This window comes from Zophobas morio, unplaced genomic scaffold (genome assembly GCF_036711695.1).
Source record: "Zophobas morio isolate AGI-343-1 ecotype UQ-CSIRO unplaced genomic scaffold, CSIRO_AGI_Zmor_V1 ptg000044l, whole genome shotgun sequence".
NCBI classification, from domain to species: Eukaryota; Metazoa; Arthropoda; class Insecta; order Coleoptera; family Tenebrionidae; genus Zophobas; species Zophobas morio.
This window is the reverse complement of record NW_026972149.1, coordinates 10,465,014-10,487,383: the sequence shown is the minus strand read 5'-3', so window position 1 is coordinate 10,487,383 and position 22,370 is coordinate 10,465,014. Positions and strand designations below refer to the sequence as shown.

Genomic DNA, 22,370 nt, shown 5'->3' with positions numbered 1-22,370 from the left:
CAGTCAGTCCTTTCCTATGCGTTGAGGACACAAAATCAACCAAATTACATTTTCGTTTAATCGCTGATGTTTGTGCTAGTGATCGAATTGAATCGAAGTATAAACATAAACAGTTGAAGTTAAGCATATACTGAGAAACCGGAATTGTCTAGATTTTTTCCCGTTTTTATTCAAAATGCCAATGTCGCTAGCAAAACTGAAAATAATAATAGTAATGATAATACCCAAACAACATCTGTCTACAATACCACAGGCGCGTGGAAGCGGTTTTCAAACAAACATGCCGGAGTGCAGGGTTACCAATTTTTTCGTAATTGTGTAACTAATCCATACATCGTGTTTAGGTTAACTTCGAAAGAAGTTTCTCGTACAAAGTAATGTAATTTATGAACTGACACACTAATGGTATATATTAACTCCCCAAACAAATCTGTTTGTACATCGTGTTTACGTACTTACTATATTTACCTGTACGTGTTATCACAATGAAGTCCAGTTATACTACAATGTGATGTCTAAATCTCGCCCATGAAAAGATTATTTTACTAAATCGTCTATTAACCCGGAAAACAATTTTGACGCTTGGGTCACTCTTGAACTGGAGTTTGCTTTCGTTTGAACGAAAGAATCAAGTCGGTCTTGGAAATGGATGTAGATAAAAGAAAAAGGATCTAGGGAATAAGGAGGGTTGTAGGTAAGTAAAAACATGTGAGTGTACGTAAAGGTCGAGTTGTTTCCTTCTTGTTTATGTTTTAAAGCCAGCGGATGTTGTAAGTAAAATGAGGACAAGCTAACTGTGCTCCTTTTTGAATTTCGAGTTTAAGTGCAGTAGTTTCTGACAATTGCAGAACGAAGCATGTCGTTGCGGTGTGTGTTCATGTGTGCAGTGGTCATTATTTGGCACCGCGGTAGGTATAGAGGGTCGGGCGTGACATTAATAATGCGAATTTGAAGGGTCGTGGCTATAGGCAACCAAACATACTTTTCGGGGTAACGCAAATATAAAATTTTTTAGATTGTAGAGTTAGTGGGTGGGAATTAAGGTGGAAGTGCCCTTGCATTTGCTGCTTACAAACCGTCAAGTCACCCAACTCCTAAATTATTACAGCAATACGACACGCGTACGACGGGGCTCGAATTATGACCCACACTCTCCGCATCGTTAGCGCAAAATATAGGGGATTTTGCAAAACTTCTTAATTAATTACTACGTCAAGGCCGGGTGTGACGTAAAGAAAATTACTGCATCATCTCACTCTGGAACAAATTTGGCAGCAAGCGATTTTTAATTAAATACGTTAAACATTAAAACGACCGTTCATTTAAATAATATACTTTAGCCACATTTTACATTTATAATTTAGGGGTGTTTTTCAACTGGTGAATCTTGATAACAGGCGAATAATATCACGCGAACTATTCAATATTGCTTGGTAATGCAACGACCGGCTGACCGATCCATAAACAAACAAATCGACAACTTTACGACACCGCTGATTTTCGAACAACACTTGTTCCATAAAGTTGCTGCCAAAACGAAAATTGATGGTGGTTCACAATTAACCGAAACACAGTTGAGCGAACTGGATTTGGTATTTGTTGGACGTGAGTACGTACGCGGTAGTGTTACGTCGATACCAGTGACATCTACGGTTTTTTTTAATAGAGCGAATGTTGATGAGCTTTATGTACACTAAACATAAAAGCGTGTGTTTGCTGTGAAAAATGTGCACCAGGATGGCACCAAACTTACGCGCACATTAATAAATAACTCTGGTTAATCTAAAAGTCAAGTTTGGGCAAGTTAATATTCCGGCAAACACAGAGTAGAAAGTTAAGGTTTTGTAATTCAAAACATGTACACATTTACAGTGCCTTCATAAACAAATTTTATTTTTAAGCCGAAATGTGTCTATGAATAAGTCTGGCAACATTTTAGCGGTTAACCATAACGGCGTTTATTTACGTAACATTAGTTAGAAAGTAAATTTAGAACACTAGTGGCGTAAGAAAAAGTAAAGTAGTGCATCCTTAATGGAATTTACTGTTTTACAGCTGCTTGAACCTTATTACGGAACATTAAAGTTAGAAATTTACTTTTACACAAATATTCTCGGCTAATTACGGATACGTTAGTTCATTAGCATGAACATAACCTCAAACTCGGCTCGGATTTTCCAAGAGGATTACACATAAATCGCAAGGAACCTCGCATCGATTTCTCCGGCGAACGCACTCAAAAATGTTTCGAGTAAAATAACTGAGACGTAAAGATTTTAAACTGTTATCTCCGTCATATAGAGAATTCCGTCTTTCACTGCGCTAAAGTCCTCTTTACACCACTTAAGGCTCTCGTAATCCACTTGCTGTTTTTATTCGGATTGGACGACTTCCACCCTGCGGAACTCCTCGTACCGTCTTTTTTAAGTCACGTAGAATAAACTCGCTTAACCTTAGTGTCATAAAAATTTATAAAGACCATGTGACATGAGCTAAATTGCAAAATCCTTCACAAATTGACGAGAATGGAAACGCAGATTTCGGCAATAAAACGCACAACATACTTGTACAACCTTAGGCTTAGCAAAATTGCGCGAATTAAAATTTTGTTTGCTTCAGTGAGCGCTTCACAAATGTAGTAGGCTCTGTATTAAGGCTGTTGCTACGATGAAGCGGACAAATAGTGCCTACTTAAGCTCCTCAAAATTTAGTGACAAATACTATGTCTTTCTTAACAATGTTGATTTTTCTCCCAAAAAAAAACTTAAACAAAATAATTTTGTAATTTTAAAAAGTACAAAAATAACACTATACAAACATAGTTTGATCCTTCCTCTTTCAAATTTATGAAAATCTCTGAAGAAACAATGCATAATAAAACAGCGATTAGTTTTTCCGTGAGACCTGCAGGCAGTTATTTTATCGTTGATTCTTATAGAGAAGTTTTCGATTTCAGTATCGCAACAAGTACATACGCTCGTTTAGGTTAACCATTGAGTCCTCGAAATGTAGTTATAATGGTAGTAATAGCACCATTATCCTAACCTCACAAATTAAAACTCCGTAATTCGGCTACTCTCTGTCAGATAGGTGACATGCCAACTCCTCGCAACTCTCAGATCGTCGTTGCTATACGAAAAGAGGCTGCTTATTAATTCGCACTGTGTTGCAGCAAACATTTTGTTAGCTTAAACTACGAACAAATAAAATGGTAATTAGTAATTCAAATTGAGCTCAAGACTCGGTTTAGTTAACAAACTCTAACCACCAAATAAACTATTTGCGATTTAGGTCTGGTGAAGTATCGAACGTTGTGGGGAGAAAATGAGGATTGGTTCTGGTGGTCATTATGATGAGAATTTGATTGCCAGAGGTGGCTGTGACAAATCTTCGACGTATGTATCAGGTCCGATGGCGTTTCCAGGGACACATTTATTTCAAGCAAGGTCTATCCAAAAAAGCAAAAATCATTTGTTCGTTTCGATTCGTAAGTGGGCGGAAATGAGTCAGTTCGTGCTTTTATTTTTCAACAATATATGTTGAATACTCGTACGGCTATAGAATTATAGTTGCAAAACTCACAACAATCCGTGCTTAGTTTTTGTAAGCGGCTAGTTTAATTTAAATTCCGGCTTGTTCATATTTACAAAAACTTTACGCTTTTGGGTTTATCTAGGCGCATAACTAAATCAGCTGTGAACACGTCCATACTACGAACAAAAAATGTGAAAGAAAGTTCAGCAAAAGCTAAATGAAGCGATTAGAGCTTAAATTTTGTTTCTTTATTTTATAGAGACGATGCGAACTAAAATTACGTTCTTTTCACTCTTATTAGTAATTAGAGAACGTGAAAAACGGTCTATGTACACAAAAGCGTTCGTTTAGTGAGTGCAGCAACGGTTTAACGCCGAAAAAATTAATAACTGACAAATACACGTCTGAAGTCAATTTAGGAAACGAGTCTTTTGTTTTTACTACTCTATACAGAGCGTTCAAATACAGAAAAAATCGTTTTGTTTGTTTTGGATAGATTGATTCATGTGAACGTGTAGAAAATAGAGCCCGCCTTTCTACTCAATTCAAGGTCAACAGAAGCCTCGCTTTCTACTCATGTATATGTTACGCTTAATAATGGAACAAAGCAGCGACAGTGTTCACATCAGTGGTTTACACCTACCAAATCGAGATTTTGTCTTACACTCGCGATTCTCTTTCTGGTGGATACATTTGGATTCTTAACTAGACCTGAATCTGACATCTTAATAAGTAGTGCGAATTTATGAATACAGAATGGTAGTTAGGCAAAGTTAAATTAGTTTTTATGCATGTAATTAATAGAAGGAGTCTTTTCTTTGTTGGAAGGGTTACAAAGGAAACGGTTCCAGAATCACTTTCAATTAAATATCCTTTATGTAGGAATAATAATCTCTGTTTTACACAGCTAGAATTCATAGATGATTTTATGCTTCAAAGCTCGACGAAATTTCAATTCCGCATGTATATGACTGGAAACTGAATTAATTCGTATTATTTGAACAATATGTGATGATAACGATTCAAACCATTTGTATATTTCCTATAGAGCGTAGTAAAAACCAACTTCTGACCCTCGCCGCATCCCGACTTCAATAAAAATTCTGTTATGACGATAACGTGTCACCGACTACCGCGAATATTAAAAAGTGGAAATTGGTAACTTTATTATTGCTTTCATGGAGTTTTTCATGGTGTTGTTATTCCATTGCGCCAGAGTCCACAGATGATGAATCCGTTACAAAAATAACACATTCTATTTAGTAAAGGTCACGCGTGAAATCCGCCCTGGCCTTTACTTAATTAATGCTCGAAGACACCGAACGCTGCATCGTGTTTTCGCCAAACCAAAAATTCGACGCTTTTAAAGCAAGAAAATGCGTTGCAACTTCGGCCGCAATGTAACCAAAACTTTTACGAAGTTTACAGACAGGTAGATTAAAAGTACGAAATGTTTCGTTAAAGTTTGCCAAAGTGAATTGTTTACGCAACCATTGACACCTTTTATTTCCAAAGAAAATATGTAATTCTCCCGCAATTGAATAAAATGCCCAACCATTGGTCTGCGCCAAATCGAAAAACTTTTATCTTTTGTGGCGTTCTAAAATGCACTCGAAACCCAGCATGTGCGAAATAGGCGATATCCTCGCAAGCCTGCATCCCATCTTCGGAAGGGCTCGCATGAGATTTTCCTAAAATGGTTTCAAAGCGATATCAGCTATGCCAGAACTAATTCAGATAAGTGAAATGTTTGGACTATTGAATCTTGAAATTACGCCAACTTTGACAATCACAGGAAACGGTTTGGCTCAAGTTTCAATTGACACAACCGGCGGTTCTCCACACCAAAAAAATATGCAACATTGAAATATTCTTAGATTGAAGTTACGAAAGTAAAAATGGGGGCTTCACTCAAGGTCAAGGTACTCCCTTTCTACTCGGTTTAACCTTGAAAGGTGACGTTTTCTACTTAATATGCTACGATAAGAGTAAACGTGTGGACGTTAAAAACGTGAATCGTAAAAATGGATATGTGTTGGACCTAAAGGTATCTTCGCTTTCGAACGTAACGTAGATATTTGGCACGAGATATACATGTCAGTCGTTCGCCGAAGCAGGTGCATAATCCCTGCATCGGGCGCCACCAAACTCGATTTAAATGCGTGTTTAATTTGCAGCAAACAGCAGCAAATAAATCATATTACTCGATGTATAATTAATTTAACGAGCATCGAATTTGTTCATCCCGAATATCAGAATAAATTAGTGTTTGTGATAATTGCGCAAGTTTTGTCCCTGGGGAGGGCCGACACGGCACGTAGCCGTACGTATTTCATTAAGATGTAAATTTTTCTCAAAGACTGAAGTCCTTTAGAGCGCCATGTGCTTTTGGGCGTCGATTTTTGATTATCCAGTTAATTGCGGGTAATAATAGAAAAAAAGATAGAGCGAATTGCGCGAATTTATTTAGGGCACAATGAAATTGTGAGAGCTTGGAATGTGGCATTAAAATTCCGCGCGCATAAAAAGTCGAAACAGTATTGTTCCCTATAAAGTTGTACATGGAAACGTTTTAAAGGTATGTCGGGTTTTATGGGTTCAATGGGTCTTGCTGACTAGATAAAAGACAGCGCGTCTTGGACGTCTTTCCGATTGGCTCGTAAATCCTGATGATTTATGCCGGGGTTAAACTGTATAGGCAGCACGCGGAAACCATTTGTTTAGGGCATGATTAATTAACCCTTTTCTTTGCCGGCATTATAATTGCCATGTCTTTATCTTAACTAACAATACCACGCCAAATATCACGGAGCCCCCTTCAAGCTGACAAATACTGGGATCACCTCAAACCATATTAAGACTGCCCCTATTCGGAATAATAGGCCCTAAGTAAATGCAGAACTTGACTGGAGTGAAAGCGACTTCCCAACTCATCCATTTAAACGAATTAAACCATCAAACTCGATTAAATTTTTGGGCGGGCGCTCTAATTACCTCAGTATGACGCAAATAAATAATAAACTTCACTGCAAATCGTCAAAGGGGCGCGATTTTTTCTATCCAATTTATCTTTTAATTAAATTCAATTACTCTATTGGGCTTAGTTATTTTGTGATCCTTCAGTGATTTCAGCTTCCTTCATCAGCATGTGGACCCGCTGCTTCCAAACGGCCTGTTTAACCTACCCCGAAACAATAGCAATCTAAAATATCAAAATCAACACTGCGATGTAATATCTCTCTAGAAGACGCTGCCCAACTTTCATAACAAATATTACTTCAACTTTGAAATTTCGGAACCCTTATTTTAGTTTAATTGCTACCACCTTTAGCACTTCCTTAAGCTTACATAATTTAACTTCGCCTCTCCCACTTTCAAATATTAATAACCTCATTTCAGATCGAACCTTAAATGAAACGAATGATTTTATGCTAACTGTACCACCGCGAAATCCCTCAACCAAAATCAACCACTGAAATACCGAAATTTTCTTGAACTTCCAGCACATAACTCAAATCCGACCGACGCGTCAAATAAATGAAATTAAATCATCATCGCGATTTCTTTTTTGCGTGTATCTTCGCTGTTAATAAAATGATGATTATTAATACGAGAATGAACGATGAGTGGTAATAATAATTAATCTTTCTCTGAAGAAAATTACAAAAGAAAAAATTGCAAGGTAATTATTTTGCCCCAACCTGGATATTAAATAAATTGTAAACACTGAATAAGCAATTAATTCTACATAAAGCGGCACAGCGCTCGCTGCCATTAAGAGAAAGAAAAATTTTAAAAGGAAACAATTCACATTAAACAACAATACTTCACTTATTTACAAACTTTAACAGGTTGAAATTAACGCGCAAAATGAACTCGTGTGTTCTCATATCAGGTTGTGAGCGACTCGAACGCAAACTCCCAAGCTGAGCCCCACTTTCTACTCTAATTATCTTCGAGCGGACTCAGTTTTCTTCTTAAGTTTATTTTCGAGCTTTAACAAAGGCGCACCCTCATATAATCCCGCCATCCATTCACCGACTCACTTGCACGGAGTCAACAATCAAAACAATTGTTAAAAAATCTGAGCTCACTTGCCAAGTCAAACTGAGTTTGCGGTTTGAATGTGAGCTTGCAAAATGACACATCTGCTTATAACAAAGAAATACATGAGTAGAAAGTATGTTCGTTTTCAAGTTAAACTAGGCCCCCCTTTCTACTCACTTTGACCTTGAACGGATTCCACTTTCTACTTACGTTTCGAAAATAGTATGGAACAAACGAATCGAATGCGAGACGTTTCGTTTCAAAAGTATAAATAAATATTAGGTATGATGGAGTGCGTATTTGAAAATTTTATTTACATGATAATTATTGACTACATTTTAAAAATTAATATTACTGAACACGCAACTCACATTTTAATGATTTATTTAAAGATATAAAATTTATTAGCCTATTTATGTAAAACACATTAGTCACGAACCGTCACTGCATTTAACAAGTACTTCTGGTTTTTAAAAAGTAGAACTGCGTCATATAATCTTGAAAATCAGCGTCTGGGATATCACCTCGCGTAAAGCTAGGGAGCATAAAGCGCTGAAAAATGTGCTTAAGGCAGGTTCACACTATAACGTTTTACTGACATTATTACACAGTTTCACTATAACATAATATGGTAATGCAGAAGTGCTAAGAGAATAAAAAGAAGGCGAGAATACATGATAAAGCCGGAATTATGTCTAGAGAAAAAATAAATTTCAGATATTGCAGAAGCGCCGTCGTATAAGTTTTTCTAAAATTATTTTCCACATTGACGGGTGTAAATAACGGGTAATTCGAGATAAATTTCCTGGTTTCGGGTTCTGATGAGAGTGGCAATGTATTTCCTCAATCGCACCTCTGCTCCGCGGCGTCCCTTAATATTTAATTGAAGCTACATTTGTCAGCGGTCCGTTCGTAATGTTTTGTTTTTATTGTGTGTCACGAATACACTTAAAATTGACTTCTGGCAAAGCCCAAGGTTTGGCTCGAGTTATTGACATTGAGGCAATTTGTGATGTCCGAGTCGGGTTCAGGATTTGGCGAAGTTATTGTAGAGTTGATCTGCTGCTGAAACGACGTCCGAAAATTGTCATGTGCAGAGTTCGAGAATAATTTCGGAGGTATTAGGTTGTGTCATGTTTATTGTGACGTATCCTGCAGTGCGCTGCATCGCTAAAAATGGCGAGATTTTTGCTGGATACTGTGTCGTGACCTGCCGTGAGACAAAGACCGTGGAATATTCAAATTCGATTCGGTATCGGCGTAATGAAACAGTGCCTGCCTAGCAGAGATCAAAATTTTAATTAAAATAATTTGAAATGAATTTCACGTTCCAGAAGTTTGAAATAACTTTAGCAATAATATTATTTGAATATTCAGAAGTTAGAGTTCAAATCGGCCAAGAAAATCAAAAGAAGGTATCTCCCCGATACTGATTCCGCATTCATTATCCCTTGAATTTTCGATGACGCAGCACCGCACAAACTCAACTAAAACAACCGCTCTGACACACCTTAAAACATTTTTTTAAATGTGATCATTGTCCTGGAAGCGGTTCCTTCATAAAATTCTATCGCACCACTCTCGCTTCGTTGGTTATAACACGTGCGCCCTTTTCCCGTATTATTTAACATAACCTTTATTAATAAATCTTCCATCTGAACGTATTCACGCATAATCAAATTAATCGTAATGGTTCGCACTTGTTATAAATTTAACAAAGGGCTCGAGTTGTGCTCTTACGTCAAATTACCGGAGAAATCGAGAAAAAAATGAAATATAGTTTTCATCCGTTTATTCGCATGGGAAAAGACGAAAAACGTATAAGGGTGGTGGAAATGTGCCTGTATCGATTTTTAAACCTCTTTTTGTTTTTGATTGTGTCTAAATGGATAAGTTGATGCAATGTTTTAATATTAGACGTTATAACGAGCGACCGTTCATCTTCTCTTACAGTTAGGGGCTGCTTTATCCGCTGGGAAAACCGGCAAACATCCAGGGCCCACCTTCCGTGCGGAAAGGTTCCAGACTAAATCGCTCTGATTTAATTTTTCATAATTTATTTATATTCTTAAAGAGTGACTTATTTAGTAGACCAGTTTCACTGACAAAGTTAATTTACAAAGGATTAGCTGCTCATTCCGACCCCAATTACCCTAAAATGAAAACGATATTATTAATGTTTAGTTAAGTTAGGCTCCAGATAAATTTTATACACAATGGGCCATAATTCATGAAGTAACCTCCGCCAAAGCACCCTGCATACGCCAGAATTATTCGAATTACTCCTCACTAATTCCGAAAAAACTCACCACAAAGTCGCTCACACTCCAACGTAGTTTCTATTATTTCCACCGCGGAAATAATGTCGTTGCAATAAACAGAATTACTGCGGTTCGTTTCAAAAAGACACACTTTCTACTCGTGAGTAGAAAAGGGGGCTGCGTTCAAGGTCGAGTACAGGCACACTTTCTACTCGCGATTTCTTTAAAATTTCCATCTCATACATGTATCGACCAGCATATTGTTTTATTTTAATTTATAGATCGCTGGCTACCGCTTCTCTTATAAATATTAAATTATTAAAATTGTGTATTCTTTATAAAAAAAAATGTATATTTAAAAAGGAGTCGCGTTTCCGTCACATCAGCGAGCAGCGCGTGCGGTAAATATATAAAAAAATAATTTAATAAAACCGTGGTCCGCCCACCGATAAGTTAATGAGAGACGAAACGTTTAAAAATTTAAAACAATGCGTGAGAGTCGCATTATCATTAGTTGATTAATCCCTAGATGGCCACGGTGAAAGGGGTTCCAAACGCCTGCACACCTCTAAGGTCAAATTTACCACTTCATCAAAAATTAAACGCATTTATTCCTCGCTTCGAATCAACACATTACACACCCCATCATATCAAAAAACTTCCTAAATTGTTAGTAGCAGTATGTTGAACCACCTATCGATTATCCAATTAAAACAGTTAAAAAGCGAAAAATTTCACCTGTGTTGACAGCAAAGCGTTCAGCTTCAAAAATTGATATTAACAGCTTTCGGAATGTAAGAGTGGCAGTCTGCTTGAAAATGCGAGATAAGTCGGAAATACGAAGTACAAATAGGAAACAAACCGAAAACCCGGGGGATTTTTCATTTGAGGCGGTTTATCGCCACTAACAGGAAAAAGAACATGATGAAAATATGAACCGGGGATCTTAATTCAGCTGCTGTTTGGAATAAATTAAGAACGCTTAGAAAGTAAAAAAATTGAATTCATTTCAGGCAGTCTTTCTAACTGATTAAAAATTTTTACACCTGTTTGAACTTCGCGCTCTATTGGATATCCAGATTTAAAGACCGGATTAATTAGTCACTTTGGCGAATGAACTCAAATTTAAGGAACTGTGAAAGTACTTATCCTACTTTCTTTATGTAATTTGTCGCTTCAGTGTGTCGTGCTTGTGCAACTGTAATCAACGCAGATTTTCCTGAAACAAAAAAAAACGCTTCGATCCGCAGTATATATCATAAATTATTTGTTCGAGAAACAATGGAGGTACACATTAAATGCTTAATGTCCTAATTAAGCAACATAAAAGCGGTAAATCTTCCCAGTGATCATATACAGAATACATCTACCTCCCCTAATTAAAACGCGCCCTAAAAATCGACTAGGGTTGAGCGAAGCCTGACTGCAAATTTTCCCCAATCACATGAAGACAACCCTCGCAAATATATCAATCAATTTTTAACTAAACTATTACGCCACGTAATTTCCTCTAATTTCGTAGACAGCTGAGTAGAAAGTGAGACTCAACGCAAGGTCAAACGAGGTGACCATTTCTACTCATTTTTATCACTTCGGGTAAATTAATTTGGCGAGACTCTAAACACGTGTCTAATCACACAATTAGGCGCAGTCCAACTTTATTAAAAAAATATGATGAATGGAAGAGGAAAAATGTGTGAAATTTGTGGGCACCGCTGATCGATATTCAGGTAGATGGATTGAGTTGTTTCGAGTTGTGGTTTTAGTAATCATGGGCGAGTATAGGCTTGGAATTGAAAACAAGCAATAGGAGACAGCAAATGCAAGGGTTTCCACAGGATATATTTTAACTGTTGTAAATTCTGAGCACATTTCAAAAGTAAAAATAACGCATTAATGGAAAAATGTTCTGATGGATTAATTTTTTTTTTTTTGATGAGGTAGTGAAGGTGGTGGCGCCTGGCATTGTAGACTTAAATTTTGTGGTAAAAGCTGCTAAAGTATTTATAATATCAAAGAGTGTGCTTCTTATCCACTCAAGTAAATTAAGTGGACTGTTTCCGGTGTCGTGATCAATATTTCCACTTTTCCTTATTTACAAATATTAAGCGAACGTGCTTACGGCGAAGGTAAAGTGTGCACCAAATTGTGACAATCGTCCCATATCAGTCCGCCGTGAATATTTAAGTTCTTATTAGCGGCGTAGGCTCAGAATTGTGGGGACTGGCATATCTCGAGTATTTTGAAAAGTATGTCGGTAATAGCGATTATGTAAAGCGACGCAGCGGCGTCCGTCTCGTCCGTACCAACAGGCATGTACTAAATGTATGAATTCTGTATGTGAAGGTGGAGGTTCTGTGTGCCCGGAATCCAAGAAACTGTACCCGAGGGACTGCCGCCTCTTCTACAAATGCGTCCCGGTGCCAGAGTCGGCGCAAGCGTACGTTTGGGTGCCCTCTCGCTGCACTGCGGGCCTGGTGAGCCACATTCACAATACGCTAATATCTCCGTGTCGTCGCTGATCTTTGCCCTAACCCCGCGCCCTAATCAGGACCGTACGCACATCGCAATTACGCGGAGGTGCTTTTTCTCAAGGAAGAAGCGCCAACGCTAATTGCCTACGAAGTCTGTCTGTCTGTGGGTCGCAACGTCCAACCCGAAAAATCTTTTTCTACTAAAAATAACCCTAATGAGTCCTGCGCTCGTTTGTAAAGTAGCGCTCTCCCGAAGAGTCCGTGTTAAAATAATAATTAAATAAAAGAATGTTGCTCTGGGTTGCACATGCACTTTTTTGTTTTTGCCGTTTTTGTGTGGATGAAAATGTAAAGTAGAGAAGGCTGCATACAACAAACACCCTTTTCGTGTAATTCGGTTGGCGCAGTCGGTGGGATTCGCGTTAAATCCATCACACTTCAAGTTCGACCTTCGGCGAATCATTTTCCTAAAATATTAACGCTGATGCAGACATTGTTCGAATCGTAAAAAAACATAAAATCATCTAAGTATTCCTTTTACATCCCATTTCGTATCCATTTCTATTGTCGGCATGTGCGCACGAACGACCATTTTAAGCAATATTTTTTTATTATTGAACCTTAAGGGCTGAGTGGCTAGTGAAATTGTGCGTACGTTAGGGTGGTATAAACTACAATCAAACCACAGCTTTAAATTGAATTAAATAGAGGCGCGTTTGGCTCAGTCCAGCGAAATTTAAGCCGAGTCACTTCGCGGGGTTACAAATTTTATCACGTAGCGCTAGGTACTGACATCTCATTTCTTGTGCACACAGCTAATATGGAGTGGTAGCAACAGAAGCAAAAAGCTCCAGTTGCTTGTTAATTCCCAAATGCCACAAAGGCTTTTTGCATCAAGCATATTAATGTTGGGGAGGCACTTTTAAGTTTCGAACCATTATGCAATTGTATTTCAGAACATTACGTACAATTATTTCTGACAAATTACCCTAATGGAGTCGGGATTTTCGTAATTTCTTGAAAAATTACGCAAGGCACCGGTTATTATCGATTTATCCGACGGCTGCACTTTCTTCAACAATTTATTTCCAAGTACGTGAAACAAAAACTTCGCAATATTCATTCGTAGCCTCGAGACGTACTTCATATTGAGAGCTAAATTCTCTAAACGGCATCGCGTTCTCTACGCAATAATTTTCTCTAATTAAGTTAAAAGTGAAAGGAGCCCTATTATTGCTTTGAACGTTGAGGAACTCGAGATAGCCAAAAAGCGGCAACTGTGTCAAATCTTAGGGTAAATACCCTAACAAGATTAACACCACGAGGAACAACATCACGCATTCATCCCTACTTTGTTCTTCCACCTCCCATCAAATATTTTAATTTATTCATTCTGTCACACCACTAAACTTTCCCAACTTCATCGGTTTAATATGTAGCTAACTAGGCTGATATAACGAAAGCGACATAAAAATATGCAGATGAAAGCACACAAAACAACTCGTCATTATTTTGAAAGCTCCACGCTTCGGGCTAATTAAAATAAATATAAAACAAACCAACTCGTCATAAACCAATGAAATTGACCGTTCATGCAGAAAAATTTACATCAAGGAAATTCATCATATTTTGCTAACGATTATATGTCTCGTCCTATACAGTTTTTTTAACATAATAGCGCAATAGTAGAAAATGCGGCACGTAATCACAGCGCAATGGAAAAACTCAATAAATCCGACCAAAACTCACAAAAAATACTTAAGATAAATTACTAGAACAGATAAATGCACTATGGTAGAAAGTAGGAATCATTTCAAGGTCCGGTAAAGCCGTACTTTCTACTCGTGAGTAGAAAAGGTACTACATTCACAGTAAAAACGTGAAACGTAATACTTGATAGTTGCTTTTCGTTGGACAGCGAGTAAAAATTTGAATCTCCCGCCACGACGGACGCGAATTTAAATTTCCCGCCAAAAAAGAGATAGATCACCTAGTAATCGTTTTACTCACGAAACCGTTTGGTAATATGGCGTGTATTGTTTCTCTTCGTGTTAGTAATTGTAAAGTATTAAGAATTCCACCTTTGAACGTTTATTTGCGACTTTATAGTACCCAGTGAAGTGCATTTTGCGAAAATCTGGGAAACGAAGAGAATCACGAAAATTTGAGCAGGAACAATCCGATTTCTTATTGTTAAGTAATAATTCCCTGGCGCGGTGTTCGCTGCGAACTGGCATCAGCTAATTCGTGATTTCGGCACTTAATGTTTAATACAGTTTAACGAAGCATAAAAATGATGAAAATGCCGAACAATCCGATTTATTTCGATACTGGAGGTCGCCTGACTTTAAAAAATCAAAAACGAATCAATGCGAAGAAGAGTCGACGAACTAAAAATAAAACCGCGGTTTAGAGCTGCAATTGGTTCTGTAATTATCCGTTTCAAACGGCAACGTTATTTAGGAAAAACGTTTGTTGTTGGTGAAAAAAGCCTGCGGCTAAATCATAAAAGGTAATAACTCGCGGAGTTATTTTTTTTCAGTGGCGACATTGCCAATTAGCCCATTATTTTTAATAAAAGTTATTTTAAGAGTGTCAGCGCCACGCAGCTTAAACATTGATTGAAATTATCAAAATGAGAAAGAGGGGCTTTGCCTGAGGCAACCGCCGGGTATTTGTGACTTTAAAAAGTGTAATGGAGTTGTTTAGGGGACGACGACGACGATAAAAATGCTAGAGAGAAATTTTATTTAGATTAAAACAGGAAATCTATTAAAATTCGATGTGATTAAAACATAGGTTAGGATGATTAGTGCGAAAGCTTTAGCGCTCGTTAGGCGATAATGAGCGTTATAATTCTGAATTCCGTGTGCTTTGCGTGCGCTATTTTATCATATCATATCAGTTTTGATGCTATTGATTTCCTTGGCAATATTATCTGGTCGTGCACTCTTCATAATTAACTTGCGGAGCAGAAAAAATATCGGATTTAAAAAATCGAGGCGATGAGAGAATTTATAAGAAAAGTTTCAGAACCAACTGTGTAAAAATGGCATAATGACCTTTGTTACTGAGTGGTGTTAAATCCGCGTTCTTCTGTGGTATATAGCCAGAAATGTGTCTCACCTTCTTTAATGGGTCTCCCAGTGCACGCTTATGAAGAGTTGACACAGTAAGCAGAAATGCTGGACTTTTTAATGGTGTTTGCTTTATACCTCGTTAAGATTCGTAAAGGCTTGCTAGCGTTAAATTGAATAAGCCGAACCTCAACTTTGCATTTCAATATAAAATACGTTATATTACATTTAGAAAAATGAGGACTCCATTTAAGAATTAAAATTGAATCGGGCTATTATACATCCCTTACATCCTCAAACCGTGCATTCAAAGTTAAATTGGCTTTCGCTAAGATAGTGAAAAATGAATATATGTTTTTAGATCAAACTTTAAATGTTCCAAGTTTTCATAATATGGTTACTCCAGGTCGTGCCTTAGCTAACTTCCTAAGGATCTCGAAGTTGCAGACGATTTATTAAAAGCCCCTTTTTACATAAACAATATTCAAGCAGAAAAATTCAATTAAAGCAAATCCGATCGGCTGCAACTTATCTTAACACCTGTTTTTTCCCAACTAATTACGAGAAAATTTCTAAATTGGACAGGCTTTGTGTGAGCATAATTTGCGTTATCTCGTACTTATCCGTATTACACATAACTGATGATTACACGCGTGACCTTGGAATTTGACTGCAGCTATAAAAGTAACAAAACTACTCCACCACGTTAAAACACAATTAAAATTCGCAATAAGTGTCACGAGTAACGAATGGGAGTTGTGCCAACGTTACCAGCAAGCGCAGGATTAGCGAAACAACATGCCCTGTATATTCCACGACCGCGGAAGTTTCACAATTCTTAAAAATTTGTACTTTAGTCATTCAATCTTCGTCAATTATCTCCGTCTAATAATAATTAACTCGAAACTCCAACCATACGTCTCGAAAGCCGATTTTTGAAGTCTTTCCTTGTTTGTGTTCACTCGGAAAATGAAATTACAGTTAACGCAAATCCGTTCGGCTTCGGCTTGTCTTAATACCTGCTTTCGCAGAACTAATTGTGCGAAAATTGCTAAATTGAGCAGGCCTGATGACAGTACAATTTGCGTTTATCCATATTGTACAGAAACAATTAGTATCAACGTCAAATTCCTTTGTTCTTTGTGACTCTAACGGCTGCTACATCTTTGTGTACGAAACAAATGCAACGGTTAATACTGTTATATTTCTCTGTCACCCTAAAATCCCCTCTGTAGCTACAAAATCAAATTAATTCGTCATGACAAGCCACCCCATTGATCAAAATAACTTGTATCACAAAATGGAAAATATAATGCTCGTTAAAATTTTATTTTAAAATATTTCCTCCATAAAAATGTTGCGAGTCGTAATTTTTCTAATAAATCTTCATGTGAAAATCGTAAACAGTTTTATTCCCCCAATTATTTAATCAAGAGTTCGACGTCATAAAATTTTTGATAAAACGACAGTTTCAAATCCGGTTGTCGTTCACTATTTATTAGTCACGTGCAATTCACTGTTCAACCCCAAACTTTATACTAAATATATATTTCACTCAAACGTCAACCGAAATATTTTCACGAATGTCCGAAAACAATTAGCTTTTTACGATAAAATATATATTTGTTGGAAAAAACAGATTGCATCCCTTTAGATTTTTACCAAACGTAGTGGAAAGAAAATGCGACGTAAGCCATTTTCCGTCTCTTTCTGATACACGCAGTGTGACAAAGATTGCGATCACGTTTTAGTAAGAATTTATACACTTTATTTTTCAGATAACCTTTTCAATTCATATGTTTTGTCGTTCGAATGCACGTTGGAAGTGTATTCGTTTGGTGGATGCGCCGGGATTAAAAATTCACAACGAAATGAAAGCACAATGCAGCGTGAAATATGAAGATCAGACATCACAAGCAATAGTTTCTGTCTCATGTTTTATTCACTCTGAGTCTTCTAACATCCCCTTAATTACCTTCACAACGCACTTCTATCATTCAAATGCTTTTTTAATGGCTTTTGTACAGCAGGTTTTCGTTAACTCTTGATGTATTACTCTAGAACTGTGTAAACAGCATCAAGATCTAACCTACATGAAGCTTATGTCATTATTTATCTCTCCAGATACACCCACTATCTCCCCATCAAACTTTCAACACTTGCAATAAATCCACACCAACATTTTAAATTTTAACCACAAATAAGACAACAGCAATGATCAAGTTGTTTCAAAAGGGAAACAAATCGACGAACGTTTAGAATGTTGTTTTTCCCTCGATACAACCTTCCAGCTATATTTGTTTTTATTATTGTGCAGTAACAAAAAGTTTGTTTATCATGTTTGGAATATTTTTTGTAATACCTGCGTTATGCGGCACTCTTTAATAAAACGGTATTTATAAATATGTACAAAGCCGGCCGAAAAATGTGTGCAAATATTCGAAGAATTCAACTGATGTGCCGGCTTCACGGTGATTTATTTTGTAATTTTTAAAACCTCGTACTGCTCCAACTCGTTGTACAGAAAAATGGCAAAGCTCCGAGAAAACTGTTAGTGTGTTGGTTAGTAAATTTGTAAGCGCGGTTGTGAAAATTGCTGCATGCATCAAGGAGGCGTGGTAGAAGTACCTAGATAGACATTTGCTAAGTTTCTGATTGGATATTACGACCTGTCTGAACTCACAGCTGCAGCTCATTTACTTTTATAGGCACACATTTGTTATTTTTAAGTTCCTGTACTTTGCACCTCGATTAAGGATGCTCAGCACTTAATTTCGACCAAGATCGGAACTACTAAGTTTCACTTAAGGAAATGCCACCTTTTGGAATCAAAAGATGTGGTCCGGTTCCGAACTCAAGTTCTTTCCAGAACTTCTCGTTGTTCTTGTCCTTCAGAATGTCGAACTAGATCCGAAAATGCCACACAGACTTAGGTCTTTTAAGACATAGGGCTCTGCAAGTGCCGCTTACTCGATTAATGGACCCCGTTAAGACGGTGCCGCCTTTCGCATAAATTATACCTTACTATAACGTTCAAAACGTCAAATTTATGTCATCGGGTGGTCATTCTAATGTGAAGCAATAAATCATTTTAGGTAGTCTAATATGCAGTGGCGGCTCGTAACCTTTTGAAATTTGATTGATAAGTTAAATATGAAGATATAAAACAGGTTGTTATTACCAGTTAGTAGACGTAATTGTGCGACGGAAATTAATACAAAAATACATCCAATAAAAGTAAAAAAGGATTTCTCCACATACCTTTTTGCCTTCGGTCTAAATTTTACGTTGATGGCATCTAAAAGTTTATTTTGGACAGTTTTAGGCGTTCCTTTAAAAACCGTTGCTTCTTTCAAATGATGTAACAAAGCAGAGTCCATGTCAGCCGTAAAATCAATCAGACCTCGAAATATACCTGGATTTTGTGGTTCCCTACTTTCATCATGTCCGCGTAAACCAAGTTCAAACAATCCACAAAATTGTATGCACATTATCAATCGACGTAATATATGGCGATTTTTGTCGACCCTTGCGTTATGTGCCCGAATATTATTAGTATAGGCGGTGTTTAGTTGTTTTCGAATGTCCGTATTACCGAGAAGGTTATCCAAGAATTTATCATACCTGTTTTACGTCTATTTCGCGCAGCATGAAAATTAAAACACGCGATTGAGTTACTCCTGCTGAGCACTATCAGAACGGGACCGCAGTCCCATTGACTGAAATGGCCAGGACGTGTGGTTTCTATGGCAACGGTGTAAACAAAACGTTTAAATCAGCCATGATTCCGCTCCCTGTGCCCGGATTTTATCAGCAATAGCATATCATATATCCAAGACACACAATGTAAGTTTTGATACATTTTAATCAAATGGAGCGAGATAAAAAAATTAGTTTTGATAATTATGACAAAATTTTCGGATAATTTTTTAAATATTGAAAATTACTATTTTGCTATGTCCAGTGTGTTTGTAGACGTAATTTTGGCACCAGCCGCCCCTGCTGATATATGTAGATATGTGTAACTTTTTAACTCAGATTATTAAATCGTTGAATGAACATTTACGAGGCGACGAATTCGCTTCGCTCATAAGTGGACGTAGTCCACAATTAAAAAAGGTTAAGCCGAAAAATGGATTAACTAAAAAATCAAAGGATATTATTAAAAATTTGCTCACCTGAGGTTTCCGATAAGATTTTTTTTATTTAAATAAATGGAAAACGTTCCAGTACAAAAGTACTCAACAAATAAACAGTAATCATGCCGCATGGGATCATAGGTGGTCGGTCTATTTATCTGCCGTTGACCAATTTAAAAAGGATCATTTTCTTCTCAAATAGCAATCTTCTAGATCGATTTTTAAAAAATCTTTGACAAGGTCCCTCATCAAGACTTATACATAAATTAAACCAACTGGGGATTAGAGGTTATATTTTAAAATGGATATCCGCGTTTCTATCAGATCGACATTTTGTTGCCAAAGTTGGAAAATTCTTTTCTAATATCTATCCCGTCATATCTGGTGTGCCACAGGGATGCGTTCTCGGCCCTGTCCTATTTTTATTGTACATTTCGGACCTAAGCCGTCTTTTAAAGTCTGATCATGCTTTATACGCTGACGATCTTAAAATATTTAACAACCCTAACAGTAATCGTGATACCATCGCTGACGATTTAAAACATAGTGCTACAATGGTGTGATCTCTGGTTAATCCCAATTAATAAAGAAAAATGTGTTGTTCTTCACGTAGGCGTAAAAAATTCATGCTTAAATTATCACATTGGAAATGTTTCTATCAAAAACGTTGATAAATATATTAATCTCGGTATTATATTTCAAAATGATCTCAAATGGTCTGCGCACACTTTGTCAATCGGGAAAAAGGCTAATACAATAATATATCTGCTTTCAAAAGCTTTTGAAACTATCAAAACAATCATTTCTGACTCTTTACAAAGCATATGTAAGACCAGTGATGGAATATGCGTCTGTTACTTGTGATCTGGTGTGGACCTTCAAAATATTGAACAGGTACTTATCTGCTGATTTAGCAACTATGTGTAATATCAACCATCACGAGGATCTGCGTAGTCATCAGTTAAAGCTAACCCATGAACTGTATAAATCGCGGTCCCGACAAAATTTTTTAAACAACAGGGTTTTTAGCGCATGGAACGCTCTACCGGCATATCTTATTGAATCTGAAAGTGTTAACACTTTTAAACTAAGCTACACCTCAGTCATGCGTTAGTATGAGTTTTATAATATAGTATATAAATTAAAGTCTTTCTGAGATATATTCCGTGACCTTAATAGGCTGTAAAAACCTCAGCTAAAAGCACAATAATAATAATAATAAAAATAATAAATAGCGAATCCACTTACGAGGTTTTTTTTTGGCATCTTGTAAATTTTAAAAATTTTTGGACCATTTTGGTCAACTCACTTGATCAGTTAAGGGGTTAAAATTCAATTTTTTGTTTTTTAAATGTAGCTATGCTAACTGATGGTTTTTGGGAGTATAAAATTTTGAAATTACCTAAGGGCAATCCCCAATTATTCCACATAAAACCTAAAATTCTTAATTTAGTGGTTGTGAACATCTTAACTGGGATACAAGAATGGGGTTAAAAATAAGGGTAAAAAGTCAAATTCTACGTTGTTTTTGATGTTTTGCTGGAAACACCGGTTTTTGTTGAAAAAAAAAATGCATAGAAAATAGGAAAATGACTAATAAGAACACTAGGCATAATAATCTGAGTTAAAAAGTTACACATATTAGACTACTGTATTAAGCTAAGATTACTAACAACGTGTGTGTATTGTTGTAGAAGGGATGAATCAAAAGCACAAATATACAGACAGACAGACAGACAGACAGTGTGGTTAAATCATGTCGAATGTGCTTTTACTTAATGAAAATTTGCTGAGGGTTTTGTTTTTCGGGTAGCGTTGTCAAAAAATGATTGATGCGCATTGTGCAGCGATCAACTAATAAATTTCATTTTCAATTAGGTGTATGAGCCGCGACTGCAGCGTTGCGTGTTTCCCTCGGAAGGGTGGGATTGTGAACAGAAGGCAGAAGATTTTGCAGACTCGTTTTATTCATTAAACCGGAGCGGCAGTGTGGAAGATGGCACGAAAATGACAGATTACTCCGCAGCATCAACTGTCCAGAGTGGCATCCCCGCGTCAGGATTTAACGACTATGATAAGTCGACGAAAATAAATTTCGTCTCAGACGGCTGGAGCCGGAGGGATTCTATAGGGGCGCAAATGCACCGTTTAACGCAACTAATTAACAGCCTGAAAGCGACCTCTTTTCCCCACAACGAGTTCGGTTCGGGCCAGCGTTCTCCCGTCCACCAACTTAATCTGCTCCGAGAGCGAATTCATAAAATAATGACCCAGTTAACATCGCAGACGCCCTATCCCAATACGCAGCAAACTAATCTGGACTCGGCCGGACCGCAAACCAAATATTCCACCCCCGAGGAGGCAGTCGGGGGGCTGTTCCGGAAATATCTAGCGAATTCGAGCTTCGTAGAAGGCGGGGAGTTCGTGAAGCCGATGGTACCGCGTGTGGGGCGGCGGGGTTTTCGAGACGCGGTGTCCGGTGGGGACGGCGTTCGCAGGAGTGCGAGAAGTGCGCGAGAACGTGTTCGAGCGAAGGGAGCCTGGAGGACCAGACGTCGCCGAAATACTATGTTTGCGGAGGGGTGGGGGATGGGTGCGGCGTAGGGTCAGATGTCCGGGAGATTTGGAATACTGTGTTCAAAAGAAAATTTGTCTAGCAACAGCATATTGTCATTAATGATATATTTTATGTACAAAAGTAGAATAGTAAAAAGGTATATATATAATGTTGGTCAGAGTCGTCTTATATTACAAGGAACACTTATAGACAAGACGTTAAATATTGAATTTTAATTATATTTAGCGTCAATATTAGAATACATTAACATACATTTATAT

At 37.3% G+C, this 22,370-nt stretch overlaps 1 protein-coding gene across 1 annotated transcript; it reads left to right on the top strand.

The window, feature by feature from the left end:
• The first annotated feature begins 849 nt into the window (after positions 1–849).
• On the top strand, positions 850–22,358 carry LOC135141924 (uncharacterized protein). Its single transcript, XM_064073524.1, has 3 exons — positions 850–908; positions 12,189–12,319; positions 21,411–22,358. Exons 1-3 carry the CDS (start codon positions 857–859, stop codon positions 22,134–22,136), a joined length of 909 nt encoding a protein of 302 aa, XP_063929594.1. The 5' UTR covers positions 850–856; the 3' UTR covers positions 22,137–22,358.
• The last annotated feature ends 12 nt before the right edge of the window (positions 22,359–22,370 follow it).